Genomic DNA, 21,064 nt, shown 5'->3' on the forward strand with positions numbered 1-21,064 from the left:
ACTCGAAGGTGTCAACAACCTCAGCACTGAAGTCAAGCTAAAAGGCTGTTTTAAAAGCATGGCGCCCCATGCATCATGTAACTGCATGCTAATTGCTGTAACCAGGCAACTTAAAATCCCTTTCCCGATTACACATCTGGATCTGGGTTTTATGACTAATTTTAAACAACACTGGCAGATAACCCATAATTTTATTTTTAAACTCAGCTCCCTCTTTTTTACCAAACATATTCTCTGGGATTATTTCATTTGACTGATTAACTGCAGGAGTTTTATGTAATATTTTGAGGCCATGTCTGTTGATCCAGCTTTAGATTGCTCATTGAACCACTAAATCAGTATCATTGGAGCCACGCAGGATTAAGCCACTAATGCACATGTCAGCATTCAAATGCACATGAACTATAGCACAGCGGCATTAAGTCCTTGTGATCTGAAAAAATCACCTCAGACAGAGTTAGTTAAATAAGTGGCAAGCAAGTAATGTGATTAATATTGTTTTTACCTACAAATACCATAAAGTAACATACCATTCTCAAATCTGATTAATCCAATTCACGTTCACAGTGGTCAGAGCTCAGCTTGGCAGCACTGAACACAAGGCAGGAGCCTTGGATGGAACAGAAGTCCATCACATAGCCTACTCACAAGCATACCTACACTCATATTGGGGACAACGTGAAACTGTCAAATTAACCAGAATATCTTTGGGAATGTGGGAGGTAAACTGGAGTATGCAAAGAAAACCTCTGAAACAATGGGCAGAATGTACATAACATTCTCAAACCTGCATAATTCAATTCTGGGTCAGAGTCTATCCCAGCAACACTGAACACAAAGCAGGAAACAGCCCTGAAAAGGGCTGATACCCAACACAGGCTATGACACCATCGTTAGGTTTGGGGGTAACACTTCTGGCTTCCTTTTGATTCCCCTATAACATTCTTAACATTCTAGTGGCTCCTGGAAAGGAACTTCCAGAGCAGTTAGGAATTATGGCTTCCTCAGATTGATGTCTCTCTATATTATATTGCATTTTGATTAGGTGGAGCAACCCTTTAACAGGTACCTGAATGTGGCTTCCTCTGACAGATGCTGGCACACATGATCCCCATTTTGGATCCAACCCTGAATTCTATGAACTTTCATTTTGTGCCACCAATACCCCTGAACAGCCATGCTAGGAGCTGGACTGGTCAAATTTATAAATAGCTTCTTTAACTCTTTAGTATTAGCATTCCCTGGTTTGAACTGTATTTTTTTTTTCCATTAGCAATGCCTAATTAGCAATGACATTCAAATGAATAGGGATGCAAACTGACCTGGTCCCATTTATTGCCAGGTTCATCATGTGGTTTATATTTTAATAAAATAGAATATATATAAATGTAATAAAATATTATATAAAATGTGAAAGAGAAAAAGGATTAAGAATTATGAATCTTCTACCATCTAGAAAACAGTTCAATGATGTTCTCAGAAAAGGAAACCCTGCAAAACTAAGAGATGTCTGACAAGGCAGAATGAGAGCAATAATAAGCCTAACAAGTATTAATAACAGCAAGAATTGATTGGCTGGAAGAAAACCTGAAATCATGAACAAGACAGAGGATCACTGTCATAGGCATACGAGCATTATAACTGTTAAGACATCCAGGGTGCTCATGCACATTAGGCTTTAGCTGGCAGTACTAACACCTCTAATTAATCAGCTGATACTGTGCTAGTCTAAGTCTATTAATAGCCCACTGCTAGACAAACCATTCTGTGGTTCAGTATTACGTCATCATTATTAGGATGAGGATTCATGAGGGGTCTTATCATAGCTTCTATGTCGGATCTCTTAAGATGTTTAAACAATTTCAGGGATTATCAATAAAGCTAAAGGCTTACTTCACTGACATGTTGCTCTACCTCTTCTCTGATTAGCAAATGCATAAGCTGTGTAGCCACTAAATTGTAGGTGTCATGGACAAAATCCTCCATTTCCTTAGAAGATCCTGAATAGTCACCATCTGCAAGATACAATAACATAATTAGGCTGTCTTATTCTACTACAGGCTATCAATAGATATTACACAGCTATCAGTGCATGCTGCGTCTGGTAAAAATAATTCACGTAGTTCTGAATTATATTGAATGTATTTTAATTAAATAATTAATTATTTTAAATAACAAGTACAGATGCAACAAAAACAATAAATACATTAGTTTCATCTATTTCCATTTGAAGAGGAAGGGAGATTGATTTCTGATGGAAAACTACATCCTTAAGAGATCCATCCATCCATCCATTTTCCAACCCGCTGAATCCGAACACAGGGTCATGGGGGTCTGCTGGAGCCAATCCCAGCCAACACAGGGCGCAAGGCAGGAACCAATCCTGGGCAGGGTGCCAATCCTTAAGAGATCGATTAGGACAAAATACACTGCTAATCTGAGATGTTCAAGCCAATGTGGAACTGCCTTTGAAAACATTGGAAGCTACCAGTTGGCAGCCTGCTGTTTTAATTACCGGTAATACAACATCTCCAATTTAAATTGTAATTTGCTGCATGCCAAAGACATATTATACATTTGCACTACGAGTGATCTTAAAAAATGTGAGAGTATAGAAGTGAATTCCATTACTATGGAAGAGACAGATGATGTTACCAGTAGCCTCGGGGTCAATCCTGCTGGAGCAGGAGGAATTAAATTGCCCTTAAAATTTTGTTTAATTTACTAATTTAATAAGATAATCTAAATAAGCCCAGTTGGAGTAGGCTGATACACATCATGAAGAAATTTGACACAGCTTTGTTTCATTGTATATTTTCATGAACTCAGTTAAATAAAATAAATATGTTGTGCTTGTCACCTTAACAGAAAAGAGAATAAGACAAAGTCACTCTGTGCTAATAGTAACCAACACAATTTGGTACATAATCAAAGTGACTAGGTGACCTGAACTTACTCTACAAACACTTTTTTCCAGCTTATATTGATTGCTACATTATTCTCTTGTTTCACACCTCTACCACTATTAAGGTGTGGTCCTCATCATCACCAGTTTAATGTTCAGTTTCTGAGTTTACCCAAGGTAGCTGCTTGCCCCCTAAATGTTTTTCCTCCACTCTTTCTGGTTCTTGGCACCCTCTGGGATGAGGCCCATTCTTTTCAAACCACCTGACAACATCCCCCAAAGTTACTTGCTCTTCTTATTCATCCATCCCCTCTAACTTTATCTTTATCACTTCATCTAATCATACTTTCTGTCTTTCGCTTTACATGCCCAACCCATCTTAGTCTGTTTCTCCTCAGCACAATACCTATTACCTCATAATCAAGACATTCTCTTAACTCAGCATTCATCATCTCATCATTCTTATCTCTGTGTAATTTCCAGTCTTCCTTCACGTTTCACTTTGTCAGCCACATCTCACTCCCAGAGAACATACTACTACACACACAGCTTTCGTAAACTTTTCCCTTAAATGTCAGATAGACTTCCTTATATGTCAGAATGAGCGACAACTCCCTGTATTTCTTCCATTAACCTCTTACCCTGGCTATCACTATAGTACCGGGACCTCCATTTGCACTCAATATATCACCTAATTGGCAGAACTTCCTTACATTCTCTAAATCAACTGCATTGCTGATACCGTAATGTCAGCTTTCAACTTCAGTATTCTGCACTCCTCTATCCTCTCACACACTTTCTACAAATAAAGGCTGCACTTTCCAGCCTTCCACTACCCTTCACACCACTACATCTTTTATGCACCCACTTTGTCAAATTGTGCATCAAATTGAGTTTTTCCCAGTCTTCAGTAATCCTCCCTTCACGCACAATCATATTGTGCAGATCTGTCAAAAATTCAACTCTAGGACCGTCTGCTGCTTTCAACATTTCCAACACCACTCCACTTGGAAATTTTCAGTAATATAGGGGAAAAATTGTAATAATCATTTTTGTTCACTCCATGGACCATAAATACCAACATTAGATACACGTCTGTCTTGTATTCTCTTTACTCCATATGGCAAAAGTACTTCTTTGTCAGTGTCTAGTTTTAGTTTACCTTCAAAACATTTCTGCTGTTTGTGTGTGTGTTTTTTTTGGTCCTTACTTTAGAAACACTACCTATAACTTTTTATTTTATATAGTACCCACTTCAGTGAATGTTATCAGAAGACACCACATAAAGGAGAAAAGTAGAGAAATCCAAGTAATGAGATGAAATACCTCATAGTCCTTGTGTTGTGGCAGCAGAATTTTTGAATACATGGTAAATAACATAACAGGTGATTACTAAATTAAACAAATTAAGATGATATCCTTCAATTAGTTTCTTCAATGAGCTTTTTCTGTTACATTGTGACTGGAAGACTGAACCTACTTTGGAAGCACTGGGTGCAAGGCAGGAAGTATTGCTGGACACACATCCACAGTTACTGTACATACTGTACATGGACAGACCAATCCACTTGATAGTCATCAATTAATTAACCTGGAATAAATGTCTTTGGGATGTGAAGAAAACAGGAAAACCCAGAAAACTTTAGAAGGACATGCAGATATGGTGCTAAGAAGTGAACTAAACCCGGGTTGTAAGAGCCAATTTTAGAAAGTTAAAGTTTTCAGTTAAGTTCATATTAATGTTTGCTTAATTTGAACAGAATATAATTTCTTCAATAGTCATAGACAATGGTATAGTCTTTTCCCCCTATAAGTTAGTAAGAGATAGAACCTTCTTGCTATAACTGAGAAACAGTGTGATAATAGATTTAGTTGTGTTTAGAACAGGTTCCAGTAAGTAGGGACTTGAAAGACCCATTTTTAACTTAGAAATGGGATAAGCATACAGTTTTCTGACCGTTTTGAAATGGTCCTGAAATGATAAGTGAATAGTAACGATTTAAGATGTAACAAAATTAAGCTTAGAACTGAACTTTTCTTATTATACATTTTTCCCTTTTTTGCTATATTATTTTCTTTTTTGTGTGAACTGTTTTATTTTGAAACTAAACACTTAAAAACAAAGATGTTTTGTCTGTGGAATCATTTCTGCGCGTCAGGCCTTTGTTGAATCCCATTTTTTAAGTTAGAGCTGCTGAACTTTGGTAAATTTGGGAAAATGCAGCTACACAGATTTCAAAATTAAGTCAATTATTATAAAAACAATGGTATCTCAGGCCTATAACATGCTCCTATATGTATAACAAACAGACTTAAAAAGACCATCAGAGGCTAAAAGTGGGGGATAGAATCATGTAAAGCTATTGATTAGTTTTGAAGAAAGAAATCAGATAAGCAAAACAGGAAAGGCAGGAATTCTTTTCAGTTTTCCTTTGGCCTTCTTTGCCCAAAGCCTCTAAATGAAGTACAATTAGTATCTATTTCTTTTCATTGACACAATATTGCCACCTACTGTAAATCCCAAAGTGGAGTTTACAGCTGTTTTGGCACACAAGCTACTCTTACCTATTCTTATTTGGCAATGAACCTCAGCAGCTGCTTTCTCCAAAAGCTTCTCCAAAAGGGCATGGGTCGCACCTTCTAGTGATTGTCTCTCAGTATCACTCAACTCGGAATAAGACTGCAAGAAGATGGGTAATAATTAGAAAGTAAGACTGAGACATCCCTACTCAAAGAATTCTCTCATTTACAGACACAACTCCTTCTTTAGTTTTGACCAGGCATAGCTTTCAAAACCCAAAACATTGGCTCAGCAAGGCAGCACTATTAACACCGTGCCATCCTGTAATTCATTATGTATGCTATATATTTTTTTATCTTGCTACTATCAATTGCATGCTTCACAAAGTAGCTTCTTAAACCATCTTAATACATAATTCGCCAGTCTCCTCACTCACTCACTCACTCACTCACTCACTCACTCACTCACTCACGTCCGTACGAAGCCGAATGTGCAGTCGCCTTCTGCGCAGCTGCCCGAAAAACCTCACAAGACCGACATCGCAGCAGGCGGCAGATTTCTGGCCGTGAAAATTCAAAGAGAAAGGCGACTACGGCCGCGAAAATTCAAAGAGAAAGGTGACTTTGATTAAAGCTCTAGAGGCCTGAAAGGCGATTTCGACTACAGCTCGAGGCCTAATTATGCATTCATTCAATACACCTATATCAGATTTGTGGTGCTTACACTTATTATATATTATACTATTCCACTCGTGCCCGTTTCATCTTACGTTGTTGAAACGGGCTCTTTGTCTAGTATTTTATGAATGGCGCTGTATAATATAAAGATAAACTAACTAAAATTCTTCCTATTTCAATTTTTATTGTTGGATAAAGGAAATGTGTGCATCTATACACTAATGTCTGCCTGTAGTCCTCTTAGACACATCTCTAGATAAATGACTAGACCTCTTAGTTGTTAAATCTAATGTTTGTGAAAGCAACTAAACTAAGCAATATGAAATATAACATAATTGTTTTGCTGCTTACCATGGGACTAGGCCACTGGGGGGATTCTCTGAAATACTTCCAAACAAAGTGTTCTCCAAGGACACTGAAAATGAAATGACTGTGTTCGGGTTGCTTCAGTTGTCTCTCAACTTCCCGGGCAAAGGCTGGGCCAAGCTTATCATACACCTTTAAAATAAGGAAAGATTAAAACCTGGTGAAAATGTCAATTATTTTATAGAATTTCTTTTGAACACATGCACATGTGCATACTACATGTACTCAAGATACCACTGGAAAGGATCTCAGTCTTATTAGAGCATACAGTTCTACCCCTGAGGTGTATTTGGTTGGACTTTTTAAACTTTACAAGAAATATCACATAAACAAACAAACAAACAAATAAATAAATAAGTAAAGAACACCCTTGATCATCTGAAGGGATAAAACCTCATTACATGTGAAAATAAACCACCACTAGCTCCTAAACAATAATCTATTTATTCCAACCAATTAACTTGGTTACCTCAGAGACGTATTGAGTTTGAATATAGCACATGTAAAAATAGAGTGGTGATCCTGTTGAGCATGTAAAGGGGCAGAGAGGGTAAGAGCTGATGACTCAAAGGTGAAAGATAACCAGAACAACAAGGAATCAATCTGACTACAAGGCAGTATGTGTTATGAATGACAAATAGTTTCTTGCAGGCCCCACTATGAGCTACTATACATCTTCTTTTGGCTGCTCCCGTTAGGGGCTGCCACAGCAGATCATCTTTTTCCAATAGTAAATATATATTTATACAGAATTCTCTCTTTTTTCCAGGCCATAACACCTTGTGCTTTTTTAAAGCCATCTTGTGAAAAACATGCTTTTCATCAATGAAAAACATGTACAGCACTTTATTTATGGTACTTCACTAACTAAAATAGTTATTTTATTAATAGTTTCTTTTTGGCAGAGGACTTTTCCTCATGGGATTTAAACAGTGTGGATAATTTATAAATCTTTCGTATATTTAATTAACTTGCTTAAAAAAGCAAGTCTACAGCCGGAACTGATCCAGCAACCTGGAAGTGTAAAGTTCAGGGGAAATTAAATAGCCTAAGATTGGGGATAGGAACCCTAAAGCAACTCTATGAACACCACTAAGAGAAAGCAGGCAAAATGTCCTAAATTTAGACTCCTATGATGGTATGACAGAGGTCCCTGGGAGTTATGGAGAACAGGCCAAGAAGAAGAATAGAGCCACATTGATAACATCAATGAGATCTCTGCCCATTGATGTGGCTGTATGAATAGAAAAACTGAGAAGGAGAAGTCAGGCTATTTCAGGTAACCTTCACGGGATTCAAGTGATCTCAATGAAATTCATGAACAGCTGATACCATGGCTAATAAGTAAATAAATAAAAATAAAAGTTTTTAGAAGAATGATCTGATCAGACCAGCGCAACTTAAATTCTATTTCCCCGGCTGTGTCTAAAATAACATAAAGTCAAGACTGGGGTACTTCAGCTTGACTGCTGCTTGGTATCTTATTTTATGGATTTGTATGTTACGGTACAAAGAATAATTTTATCACAAACATTTTGCATGTCCCAAGATTTTATTGAAGAACAGATTTTAAATTTTCAGCCTCAAACGTACTCACTCCCTTCATAATTTTACAACATCATACAGAATTGTAGCTCAAAGTGCTTCACAATTGACAAAAGACAAATTAAAATAGAAATTGAATTTAATTGTGAACCAGATTTTTCCTTCATGAAGTGAAACTTTACTTCACTTGGTTTGATTTTATATCACTAGCATGTGCCTTTCTCCACAAAAAAGTTAAAGATGACCATGAGTTTGCTAGTCCCCACACTGTCTACATTAAACTGAAGGAGCAGTCAAAGAGAAGTACAGTAGTGCACGCAGAGCAATGGGGGGGCATGGTGCTTTTACTTGGAGATGTGCCCTTTCATATATAACAATATTGTCAAACTCATACACCCTAAATGGCTCGGTACAGGGCTGAGCGATCGTTTAAAAATCTTTCACTATATCATATGGGTGAAGTATGCTACACACCGGCACAAACAATACCTTGTTTGCAAGTGACGAGTATCAACTTCACACTCCTAGTAATCAAATTGTTACAATATTTACAGTTGACTTTTAATCTGGTATGAAATCATGTGTGTGGTGTTTCATAAACTGTCACAAAAGATTTTGAAAATCATAGTAATTATTCTGTACAAGGAATACCCAAGTGTTATGCATCAATCAAAAAGTCCCGATCAATAGATTTCAGCCATTCAGCCAATGCAATGAACTCTACTACCAACTGAGAAAACACGAGTCATGTGCTCTTGTATATTACTTCACAAAACAACAGCAAATATCTACAAGTGACACATCACTACTAGATCACTAGTAGATTCTCCTGATCAAAACAAGTTAAAGCATATCGTTGTACAATGTATCAATCATGAGATATCCTCCCAATAAGAGGAGTCGTGAGGCCAACATTGGCAAGTACCACCTCCCTTTTCCAGGTCATTAACTCAATAGGTCACAGACTCGCAAACTTCATACCATTGGATGACAGCGAACTGTCTGCAACAATACTGTATATGGACATAATCAGTGGCGGCTCGTAGCTAAAATTAGTTGGGGTGCTGCTCCAGAAAATTTTTAGCCTTTGTTTTAAAATTGTGTAAAAGGAAACAAACATGTATAAAAAAGAAAATTTATTCAGAAACCGAAAAAAAAATTGAATCAAATAGAATAGCTGGAAGCATTTAATAATCTAATTCTACACTTTATCATATTCAGGAATATGGTACACGGTTTTTAAGCACAACACACACGGAGTGAAAAAAAAACACTACCTTCCACCAGCACGCCAGGGTCGGCACTGTGGGAGCGACAGTGCTCTCTCTCCCTTGCAGCCTCGCGTGCTGCTTCCTATGTGCGCATGCGCACAACAGCCAAACACCACGCCGCTGGAACTGTGAAGCGCACAGTTCCATACAAAGATTTTTGTATCTTTTTCATAAACTGGGGGATGGCTACTGACATTAAGCTTAAGGATTATATATTGTACAAGTATAAAGAAAGAATTAAAGAAAAAAGGACTCATTATATTAAATGTTATCAATAATATCAAGTGGAAATAGGGGGTGCTGCAGTTCCACAGTGCCTATACGCGAGTCTCCACTGGACATAATGAAACACAGCTGAAGGTGTGCATAATGAAACAATACACTATCTGAAGCAGGAGCAAACAATGTAAATGGTTTCATGTAAATGTGTAGGTGGAGTGGGGGGGTACTTTGGTGCAAGAGTGCATTAGGGGATTGGGTTCAGAGTTGTTATATGATTCACTGTTTTATGTGCAATAAAATTGTTTTGAACCTGAATCCCTGTTTGGACAGGTTTTGGATCAGGGTGTGGAACCCATGTTGCCAAATGCTGTAACTATTTATTTTTTTGAGTTATCAACATGAAACTTTAGACAGATACAGTTGTTTTGTCTGGGAATACCTGAGACGTGTTGTCCTGGCATTACTTGTACATGAGGTGTACTGTATCAAAAAACTAAAATTTGACACTATTACTGTGAATGCCTTTTTATAGTCTAGCACAGGGGTCTCCAAACTACGGCCCGCGGGCCAGATGCGGCCTGCAAGGCCCTCTCATCCGGCCCGTGGAGACTTTTTTATCTACGGAAAAAAATTACAGAAATTTACGTGTATCCTGCCAAGATCAGCCGCCGCTTACGTGGACGTTACGTTTTTACCGAATTAAAATAGAGGCGCGCAGTAGTGTGTTATGTTTTTCAACCGATCACTACAATCGCTGATTACTTTTTCTACTTCTGTTCACAGTCAATGAGATGATAAAACGTCATCTAGTGGCAGAGTTTTTAAATGGTTTGCTGCTTGTTCAAGACTTGATTATTTTGATCACAGTTTGCCAGTTGCGGTTGACTGCTGCGATGAGGAGGTGTTGGTGTCAGTTAGCGTCTAATTGTTGCACTCTATTTTATTTAGTGATAATTTCCTTCGCGTAATTACTTACCAGTGTGTATATCTATCTATCTATCTATCTATCTATCTATCTATCTATCTATCTATCTATCTATCTATCTATCTATCTATCTATCTATCTATCTATCTATCTATCTATCTATCTATCTATCTATCTATCTATCTAAAGTATTGGGAATGTCGTTAGTTTAACAAGAATTTTCTGAATATTCTGAAGAGGAAACATTAAAAGCAACAATCATTCTACCATAAGTGGATATATTTGCAGACTATATTCAGGTAAGTTTAACTTAAGATATCATAAGAATTTTAAAAAATTGTTTCGGGTCATTTGCAGCTATAATTGCGACGAAATTAGTTCGCATAATCAGGTTTTTTGAGCGATATTGTGTGTAAGATACTTTCAGTTTCACTATTTATTCATGTTGAAGTCACTTTATTTTAGTTCCCAACGATGGCCGAGAAGAGGAAAAGAAAAATAGACGATGAGTGTCAGCAATTTTAAGAAGAATGGAGTTTGAAATACTTCTTCATCAAATCCGGCGAGAAAGCATTGTGTGTGATTTGCAACGAAACCGTGGCTGTGATGAAAGAATACAACCTGCGCCGTCATCATTCGAAGCAAACATCAGGAGAAATATGCACAGTTGGAGGGTAAAGTTCATGCCGAAAAATTTTCTAAATTACAAAATCAACTCACATCTCAGAGGGCATTGTTCAGTAAATCCTCAAATGAAAATGAATCCTTAACTAAAGCCAGTTATAAAGTTGCCTACGTCCTGGCTAAAAGTGGCAAACTGTTTACAGATGGTGAAGTAGTGAAGGAATGTTTGTTGGAGGTGGCTGAGGAACTTTGCCCAGAAAAGTCGAAACAATTTTAAAATGTAGCTTTGGGTGCAAATACCATTGCCCGCCGTGTTGCAGACATGGGTGAAAACATTGTGACTCAAATAGCGAAAAATGCAAGCAAGTTTCGCCATTTTTCAATGGCAATGGATGAATCGCTGGACAGCTGTTCCACCTCTCAACTGCTTGTGTTCATTAGAGGTGTGGATGAAGACATGAACATAACACAAGAGCTGGCTTCCCTACATAGCATGTATGGCACTGTTACCGGAGAGGATATATTCAATGAATTGAAAAAAAAACATTTGCTGATTATAACTTGGACTGGACTAACCTCAGTTGCCTGACTGTTGATGGAGGAAAGAACATGAGTGGCATAAAGAAAGGCTTGGTTGGACAAGTGAAGCAGATGTGTAATGAGAAAAACATTCCACAACCAATGTTCCTGCACTGTATTATTCACCAGCAAGCTTTGTGTGCTAAATATGTGGACATTAGCAGTGTACTGAATCCTGTGGGGAAGATGGTGAATTTAATAAGGTCACATGGGCTCAACCATAGACAGTTCAGAGACATGTTGAAAGAAACTGACACAGAATCGCAAGATTTACCATATTACACAGCAGTAAGATGGCTAAGTTGTGAGAAAGTTATGAGCAGAGTATTTGAATTAAGAAAGGAAATAGGTGACTTCCTGGAAAGTAAAGGCAAGCCACAGCCGTTACTATCTGATGAAGAGTGGGTATGGAAATTAGCCTTTGCTGCAGACATAACTAGTCTTTTAAATTTTCTGAACCTAAAACTACAAGGAGAGAAAAATCTAGTTTCTGATCTATACACCCACCTAAAGGCCTTCAGATCTAAACTTGTCTTGTTTTTGGAACAAGTACAGGCCAACAACTTGACGCACTTTCAGCAGTGCAAGGTCTTCATGGCTGAAGCAACAGCTGAGTTCCCCACGTCATTTGCATGCGAGATCATCAAAGACCTCCAGCTGCAGTTTCAGAGCGGTTTTCTGACTTGGATTCAAAGGCAGAAGAAGTGAGACTGTTTCAAAACCCATTTGAAGCAGATGTGGCCAGTTGCACAGATGAACTGCAGCTGGAGGTCATTGAGTTGCAAGCAAATGACTTCCTTAGGGACAAGTTCAAAGAAGGACTGGTGGGTTTTTACCAGTTTTTGCCAAGGAAGACTTTCCTAATGTCAAAACTTTTGCATCAAGGTACTTGTGTGAACAAACATTTTCAAGAATGAAATACGTGAAGAACAATTTGAGAACAAACTTGTCTGATGATAATCTCAGGTCACTGTTGATGTTAGGGACATCAAATCTAAAGCCAGAAATGTCTGCTATTTTGGCATCCAGGAAACAATTTCACCATTCCCACTAATACAGGTGTTCATGTGTAGTGTATCAATGTGTTATTAAATAATAACTGAATAAAATAATATTAAATAAATAATTAAAAACAACATCTATGTTTTGATTCTTTTTTATTTGGACCTAGTAGTCGGCCCCCAAACTGCTGTTTGATAGTTAATGCGGCCCTCGGGCTGAAAAGTTTGGAGACCCCTAGTCTAGCAGCAGTTTTTAAAGTAATGGAATGTTTAAATTTGACACAAACACAGATTCTATCATATTTAAGAAGTTATCTGTAAGGCTTTGGTGAAAAATTGACTGTTCTGCCTTTATTATTTGAAAAATAAGGCTTTATTTTGGAGATGGAGATTGCTGAAAATTGCCCTCTGGGTGTAAGATGTGTTTTAACAATCCCCAGTAAGAGTGAAAAATCATTAAAAAGGTCTTCTATGAGAACATATATTTTCACAAAAAAACATAAAGTGGATTTCAAAGTAGACTCTTTGATTATGGTTGTATCACTAATCTAAAAAGGGAAAGGCAAACCATCTAATGTGTAAAATGTTACCTGAAGCAACATCCAAAAATGTTGTTATTCACATTGCCACTTGGGCCAATGTTGCATTAAAGAAAGAGCTCTCAGGAAAATAAAAAATGTTATTGATCTTTAATGAAAGATTTTAAGAGTACTCATGTTGTGAAATTCTATCCTATGACTCACGATGTCAAGAATTACCTCTGTGACTCTGTCAGACCGAATTCTAAAGCCATGCTTAAAGCCACAAAGAGTGTCCTTTAACACTAGAATTACCGAAATCTACGAAAAAACTCGTAATCCCACCTTAAATTCCTTTGCACCTCTCCGTCAGCGTCTTTTGTGTTGTAAATGTGTCGATCAGCACAAGCAGCCTGCTATACCGAAACCCCCCGCACACTGCCGCAAATCAATTTGCAAAGAAGGTTCTTAGTGCTCATTGTTTTTCTATTAGTGAAGTGACTGAAGTTGTAGAGGGCACATAATATATCATCATTTGGAATACATACATTTCACGTGTGTTCCGTGTCTAAACAATCTATGTTGTGGCAGGTGGCCGGGTGCGGCCCTCAATCAGCCGCCTATATAAGGAGCCGCCGCCCTACAATCAAGGCTGGAGTCGGGTGAGGAGGTGGACGAGGTCAGAGGAGGCAGCAGGACAGGCCCTGAGTGTTGTGTTGGAAGAGAGAGAAGAAAGTGGCTGCTGGAAGCCTGGACTTTGGGAGTCGGTGGGGGTTTGTGTGGTGCACTTAAGACTTTGTATATAATAGTAGTACTGTGTAAATAAACGTGTGGTGATGGCTTGCAATGTGTCTGCCTGTCTGTGTCCGGGCTGTACCCTTCTACAATGTACACATATTGTTAAAACAGAAACCTCTTTATGTTTTAATAATAATTGACAAAATGTAGACATGATATGTATAATGTGTGAAGCCTAAAGTCCAAATATCAAATAAACACTTTCACAAAAGGTGCAAGTATAACAAAAACAAGTGCGCTTTTATTCAAGAATACAGTAATCCCTCCTCCATCGCGGGGGTTGCGTTCCAGAGCCACCCGCGAAATAAGAAAATCCGCGAAGCAGAAACCATATGTTTATATGGTTATTTTTATATTGTCATGCTTGGGTCACAGATTTGCGCAGAAACACAGGAGGTTGTAAAGAGACAGGAACGTTATTCAAACACTGCAAACAAACATTTGTCTCTTTTTCAAAAGTTTAAACTGTGCTCCATGACAAGACAGAGATGACAGTTCCGTCTCACAATTAAAAGAATGCAAACATATTTTCCTCTTCAAAGGAGTGCGCGTCAGGAGCAGAGTCTGTCAGAAAGACAGAGGAAAGCAAACAAATCAATAGGGCTGTTTGCTTTTAAGTATGCGAAGCACCGCGGCACAAAGCTGTTGAAGGCGGCAGCTCACACCCCCTCCGTCAGGAGCAGGGAGAGAGAGAGAGAGAGAGAGAAAGATAGAGAGAGACAGAGTTTGTTTTTCAGTCAAAAATCAATACGTGCCCTTCGAGCTTTTAAGTATGCGAAGCACCGTGCAGCATGTCGTTTCAGGAAGCAGCTGCACAAAAGATAGCAACGTGAAGATAATCTTTCAGCATTTTTATTTTTTTTTTTTATATTTTTATTTTATTAATTTTCATTGTAATCATTCCATACAAACAGATCCATTTATAACCCAACAAATTTGAAAACAAATCAAACCCCACCCCTGAGAAGGAGAGCTTAGCTAAAGGAAAATTTCTTTAAGCTTTTTAATAAGGCAACATTAGACAAAAGAAGGGGAGAAGTAAATATCTATATAAATAAGAGATGGAGAAGGGAGTTAAATACAATAATAGTTAATTCTCTTATTCTAAAATAATATTGATTAAATCCTGCCAAGTTTTGAAAAAATTTTGTACAGATCCTCTAACTGAAAATTTGATTTTTTCCAATTTCAAATAATATAAAACATCAGTTTCCCACTGACTTATAAGAGGAGAATTAGGATTCTTCCAATTTAACAAAATAAGTCTGCGTGCCAAGAGTGTAGTGAATGCAATCACCGTTTGTTTGTCCTTCTCCAATTCAAGTCCATCTGGAAGGACACCAAACACAGCTGTTAGTGGGTTAGGAGGGATTGTGACCCCAAGGCTGTCTGAGAGGCACTTAAAAATTTTTGTCCAAAATGATGTTAGTTTGGTGCAGGCCCAGAACATGTGACCCAGTGAGGCAGGAGCTTGGTTGCAGCGCTCGCAGGTTGGATCCTGGCCTGGAAACATTTTGGACAGTTTTAAGCGAGACAGATGAGCTCGATATATAATTTTTAGTTGAATAATTCTATGCTTTGCGCATATAGAACTCGAGTGAATTCTCTGCTTTGCTACCTTCCACTCCTTTTCTGATATATTGATTAAGAGATCTTCTTCCCAATGTCCTCTTGGATCTTTGAAAGGTAGGGACTCTAATAAGATTTTATATATTGCGGAAATAGTGTTTGTTTCCTCGGAATTGAGCAGTATTTTTTCCAGCATTGTGGAGGGTGCAAGGTGGGGGAAATCGGGCAATTTCTGTTTAACAAAATTTCTAATTTGAAGATAGTAAAAGAAATGTGTAGCTGGGAGGTTAAATTTTGAACGTAATTGTTCAAAAGATGTAAATATGTTGTCTATATAAAGATCTCTGAGCATTTTAATCCCAAAACTTTTCCAGGTATTAAAAACTGGATATACTTGCGAAGGTTGAAAGAGGTGGTTCCCTTGCAAAGGTGCCACTGATAAAAGATTTTCCATCTTAAAATGCTTCCTAATTTGGTTCCATATTCTGAGTGAGTAAAGCACAATTGGGTTATTAGTATATTTGCGATAACTTTCATTTATTGGAGAGCAGAGCAGGGAATATAAAGAAGTACTACAGGATTTTACTTCTATTGCAGACCAAGCCTGTGTATGTGCATTTATTTGTGTCCAGGTTTTTATGGCTTGTATGTTTGCTGCCCAGTAATAAAACTGAAAATTAGGTAAAGCCATGCCACCTTCTGCCTGAGGTCTTTGTAGGGTCGCTCTTCGGATCCGTGGGTGTTTTGAGTTCCAAATGAATGAGGTTATTATTGAATCTAACTGTTTAAAAAACGATTTATTGATATATATTGAAATGTTTTGAAATAAAAAGAGAAGTTTAGGAAGGATATTCATCTTAACAATGTTAATTCTTCCGGCTAGAGTGAGATGAAGGGTTGACCATCTATGCAAGTCTTGCTTAATTTTTTCCATACAGACGCCAAAATTTTGTTGATAAAGAGCTTTATGTTTACTTGTGATATTTACCCCTAGGTATTTAAACTGATCTGCTATGGTAAAAGGTAGGGTGTCTAATTTAATATTATATGCTTGTGAGTTCACTGGAAAGAGTATACTTTTATTCAGATTAATTCTAAGACCAGATATCTTTTGAAATTCTGTTAGTGCTGTTAAAACAGCAGGGACAGTGTTTTTTGGGTCCGATATATATAAGACCATATCATCTGCATATAGAGAAATTTTCTGTTCCAGTCCTTCTCTGACAATCCCCTTTATCTGATGAGAATTTCGGCAGTGAACCGCCAGTGGTTCAATAGCGATTGCAAACAACAGTGGCGACAAGGGACATCCTTGTCTGGTACCACGTTCTAGTTTAAAGTAGTCTGAGCAAATTTTATTAATACAAACTGAAGCTTCTGGACTGGTATACAGTAGTTTAATCCAAGCACAAATATTCGGGCCAAACCCAAATTTCTCCAATGCAGTGAAAAGGTAATTCCATTCGATCATGTCAAATGCCTTTTCTGCGTCTAATGATAGTAATATCTCTGGGGTGTTTGATTTTGCTGGTGAATATATAACATTAAACAAGCGTCGGAGATTTGAAGATAGATGTCGGCCTTTAATAAATCCAGTTTGATCTTGTGATATTACCGAGGGCAGCACTTTCTCCATCCTTCTAGCTAGGATTTTTGAGAGTATCTTAACATCATTATTCAGGAGTGAAATTGGTCTATATGATGCACATTGTAACAAGTCCTTATTTTGTTTAGGAAAGACGGTGATTAATGCTTGTCGAAATGTTTGAGGTAGTATTTGGTGGTCTTTAGCTTCTGTAAATGTTACCAATAAGAGTGGAGCTAGCTGAGTGGAGAATTTCTTATAAAACTCTACGGGGTAACCATCAGGGCCTGATGATTTCCCGCTTTGTAGTGACTTTATAGCATCTAGTAATTCTGTTAGCGTTAGAGGTTTATCTAGTTCCTCAGCACTTAAAGCATCTATTTGTGGTATTTGTGAATTATCCAGAAATGCATTAGATTGCGTGTTGTCTTCTTTGGGCTCAGTGGAATATAAAGACTTATAGTAATCTCTAAATGTGTGCATTATTTTATTATGGTCGATGATTTCTTCTCCATTCTTGTTGGTGATTACTGGTATTGCATTGTGAACTTCTTGTTTATGAATTTGTTGAGCTAAAAGCTTATTAGCTTTTTCTCCGTGTTCATAGTAATGCTGTCTAGACTTATAAATAAGTTGTTCAGTTTCTTTAGTTGTTAAGATGTTAAGTTCTGTATGCAGGGCCTGCCTTTTCCTGTGAAGAGCTTCACTTGGACGCCTGGCTTGTTCTTCATCTATTCTAGTAATTTCATTTCTTAGCTCTGACACTTTCTTGGTTTCTAATTTATTTCTATGGGAAAGATATGAAATAATCTGGCCTCTTAGGAAGGCCTTTAGAGTTTCCCAGAGTGTTCCTGCAGAAACCTCTGTAGACGTGTTTGTCTCTAGGAAGAAGCTGATTTGTTTGGATATAAATTCTGTGCAGTTCTCGTCTGCCAATAAAAGAGGGTTAAGACGCCATCTGCGAGGTGAGTACGAGGGGCTTATTGATTTTAGCTCCAAGACTAGAGGGGCATGGTCAGAGATAACAATTGTGTCATATTTGCATGATTTAATTGTAGGCAGGAAATTATTATCTATAAAAAAATAATCAATTCTTGAGTAGCTATAATGCACTGGTGAGTAGAACGAATATGTTCTTGAGTTTGGGTTAAGAAACCTCCAGGGGTCTGATAAGTTGTGATCATTTAAAAACTGTGTAATTATCTTTGCAGTATTAGATGTCGTCCCCCCTGTCACAGGAGTCCTATCTAAGAGTGGATTTAAAACACAATTAAAGTCCCCAGCCATTATAATTTTATGAGTGTTCACATTGGGAATGGATGCAAATAGATTTTGCATGAATTCCTTATCATCAACATTGGGTGCATAAACATTTATCAAAATCATTTTACTGTTATATAAGTTGCCCATGACCATCACATATCTCCCTTCAGGGTCCGACACTACCTCTGATGCTACAAATGGAACTGTTCTATGTATGAGAATTCCCACCCCTCTAGTTTTCTTTATAAAGCTAGAATGGAACATTTGGCCAGTCCAGTCTTTTTGTAATCTGAACTGATCCTTGGTTAGTAAGTGGGTCTCCTGTAAAAATACTATTTTAGCGTTTAAGCCTGTTAGGTGAGAGCATACTTTCTTTCTCTTTAATTCGTGATTCAGGCCTTTAACATTCCAGCTCACAAAGTTAACTGTCCCATCATGGAGACATTGATTCTGAGTTTTTAATGTCATTTTATAGTTTTAATTGGTAATATGGCAGTTTTAATCTTAGTTTCAAGATTCCCCAGGAGTTGTTGCATGTTAGCCTGTTGCTGCATTGATATTTATAATTATAAGGATTATAAGAATAGATTAGATATAACCTGCTCTCCTTCTCTCCCCCCTTTATCCCCCCACCCCCCCATTTTGCCTCCCCACATGAGGCTAGACCCCACTTCGCGATGTTCCAGTCCTCTGACATACGAAGAGACAGAGCACGTCCAAAACAAAACAAACCCCACCCTGCAGCGGCATTACAGAATTAAAACAGAGATATCTTTTACAGTTAAATCCTTAATACTATCTGCCGAAAATGTTCTCATTAACAATATTTAATCTTGAAATAATCTTCAGCGCTTTTAAGTTAAGATATTAAGATTAAAAAAAAAAAAAAAAAAAGAAAATAAGAGATGTATAATTATAATACCAGTCTCTTTAAACATGGATCCAGCGATCAGATCATAGGTCTTTCCCGTGCCTTGATAGAATACGGCTCTTTAATTTTAATTAACTTTCAAAAAAAGTGTCGGAAACAGCTTCTTTAATTCTTTTTCAGCTTCTTCTTTGCTGAAGAAAATATAATGTCCATCTTGAACTTCCACTTTCAGTTTGGCAGGATACAAGAGGCTGTATTTGATATCGGCTTCCCGTAGCATCCTTTTAATGTCGTTGTAGGATCTGCGTTTTGCAGCTGTTGATGGTGAGAAGTCGGGAAAAATACGAATAAGATTATTTTCGAATATAATCTCTTGCTTGTGTCTGAGAAGTGCCATCACATCAAGCTTACATCTTAGTCGTTCGAAGCGGACAATAAAAGACCTAGATTTAAAGGCGCTTGGTATCTTTGTGCGATAAGCCGTGGCTATCTCATTGTCGAGTTTAAAGTCATCTCCAATTATTTTAGACAGTAATTCTACTGCAAATTTCACTGGGCTTGAGCTTTCTCGTTTCTCAGGTATACCCTCAATTCTTATATTATTTCTTCTGCACCCATCCTCCAGGGCTGCAAGTCTGTCTCCAAGTTTTTTGTATTCCGAGTTCGCAGCTGTGGCTTTTTCATCGGCGTTAGATGCCATTTGTTCCGCTGTTTCCACTCGAGCCGTGAGTCCCTGCTTAACGTCTTCCAGCTGGTCTGAAACGTCATTAATATGATCATCAAGCCTTTTCAGTTTGGAGTTAGTTTCTTCAATGTGTTCCACTAATTTCTCCAACATGCCTTTAAAGTTCACGTCGAAACGTTCAAATAGACGCGTTTCCTTATCTTTGTTATCCTTCTTGAGCTCAGTGGCCACCTTCTTAAGATCATTTGTGTTATCTTTCTTAAGCTCATTCATGGCCGTAACCATGGCAGTGGCCAGTGTAGTGTTCATCTCTTTCTGTGTAGCTATCTGTGTAGCGATCATCTCTTTCAGTTCGGACAGTTCGCTTCTGCTTTCGTGCTCCGCAAGTGAAAATGCAGCTCCTGTTACAGGCTCGCGATGAGTAGATGAGAGCACGTCCTGCAGAGCCCTTTCTAGTCTCGAATGATCCTCAGAAATCGGCGATCCCTCGCGACCTGTATCACTTGCGCCTTCGCTCCCATTTTCACTCTCGACTGGAGACGATACAATGGAGCGGGGCCCCAGGAATTCTGCGCACTCTTCTGCCTGTTCCAGGTCAGTCTCCGTGATGCCATACCTTACACCTGCACTCAGGCCGGAAGTCTGTCCGGACTTCGATGCAGCTTTAAGTTTCTTTTCCGGTTCTTTCTGACTTTTCTTCTTGTTACTCATGCTTGTATATTGTAGTGGAAGTCCCTTGGTCGGGTTAAATACAGGATACCTCTAAATAATATGAAATACGTGGGAAAATAAAGCCGCTGCTAGCGGAGCTCTGCTTCAGACGTCCATCTCCTATAAACGGACCAAACCAATCCTTTCAGCATTTTAGACGAGCGTCCTTATCGTCTAGGTGTGCGAACAGCCCCCCTGCTCAATTCCCCTACGTCAGGATCAGAGAAAGTCAGTGCAAGAGAGACAGAAAAGTAAGCCGGGTAGCTTCTCAGCCATCTGCCAATAGCGTCCCTTGTATGAAATCAACTGGGCAAACCAACTGAGGAAGCATGTACCAGAAATTAAAAGACCCATTGTCCGCAGAAATCCGCGAACCAGCAAAAAATCTGCGATATATATTTAAATATGCTTACATATAAAATCCGCGA

At 38.2% G+C, this 21,064-nt stretch overlaps 1 protein-coding gene across 1 annotated transcript in view; it reads right to left on the bottom strand.

Annotated features, from left to right (window-relative positions):
- The window catches only part of LOC114655653 (uncharacterized), a 65,439-nt gene that overhangs the window by 38,613 nt on the left and 5,762 nt on the right, over positions 1-21,064 (bottom strand). The window contains exons 2-4 of the mRNA XM_028806786.2: positions 6,455-6,601; positions 5,471-5,585; positions 1,894-2,015 (exon numbers count right to left, since the gene is read on the bottom strand). Of these exons, the coding sequence (XP_028662619.2) occupies positions 1,894-2,015; positions 5,471-5,585; positions 6,455-6,601 (384 nt within the window). The remainder of the gene's footprint in view (positions 1-1,893; positions 2,016-5,470; positions 5,586-6,454; positions 6,602-21,064) is intronic.

This window comes from Erpetoichthys calabaricus, chromosome 8 (genome assembly GCF_900747795.2).
Source record: "Erpetoichthys calabaricus chromosome 8, fErpCal1.3, whole genome shotgun sequence".
NCBI lineage: Eukaryota > Metazoa > Chordata > Cladistia > Polypteriformes > Polypteridae > Erpetoichthys > Erpetoichthys calabaricus.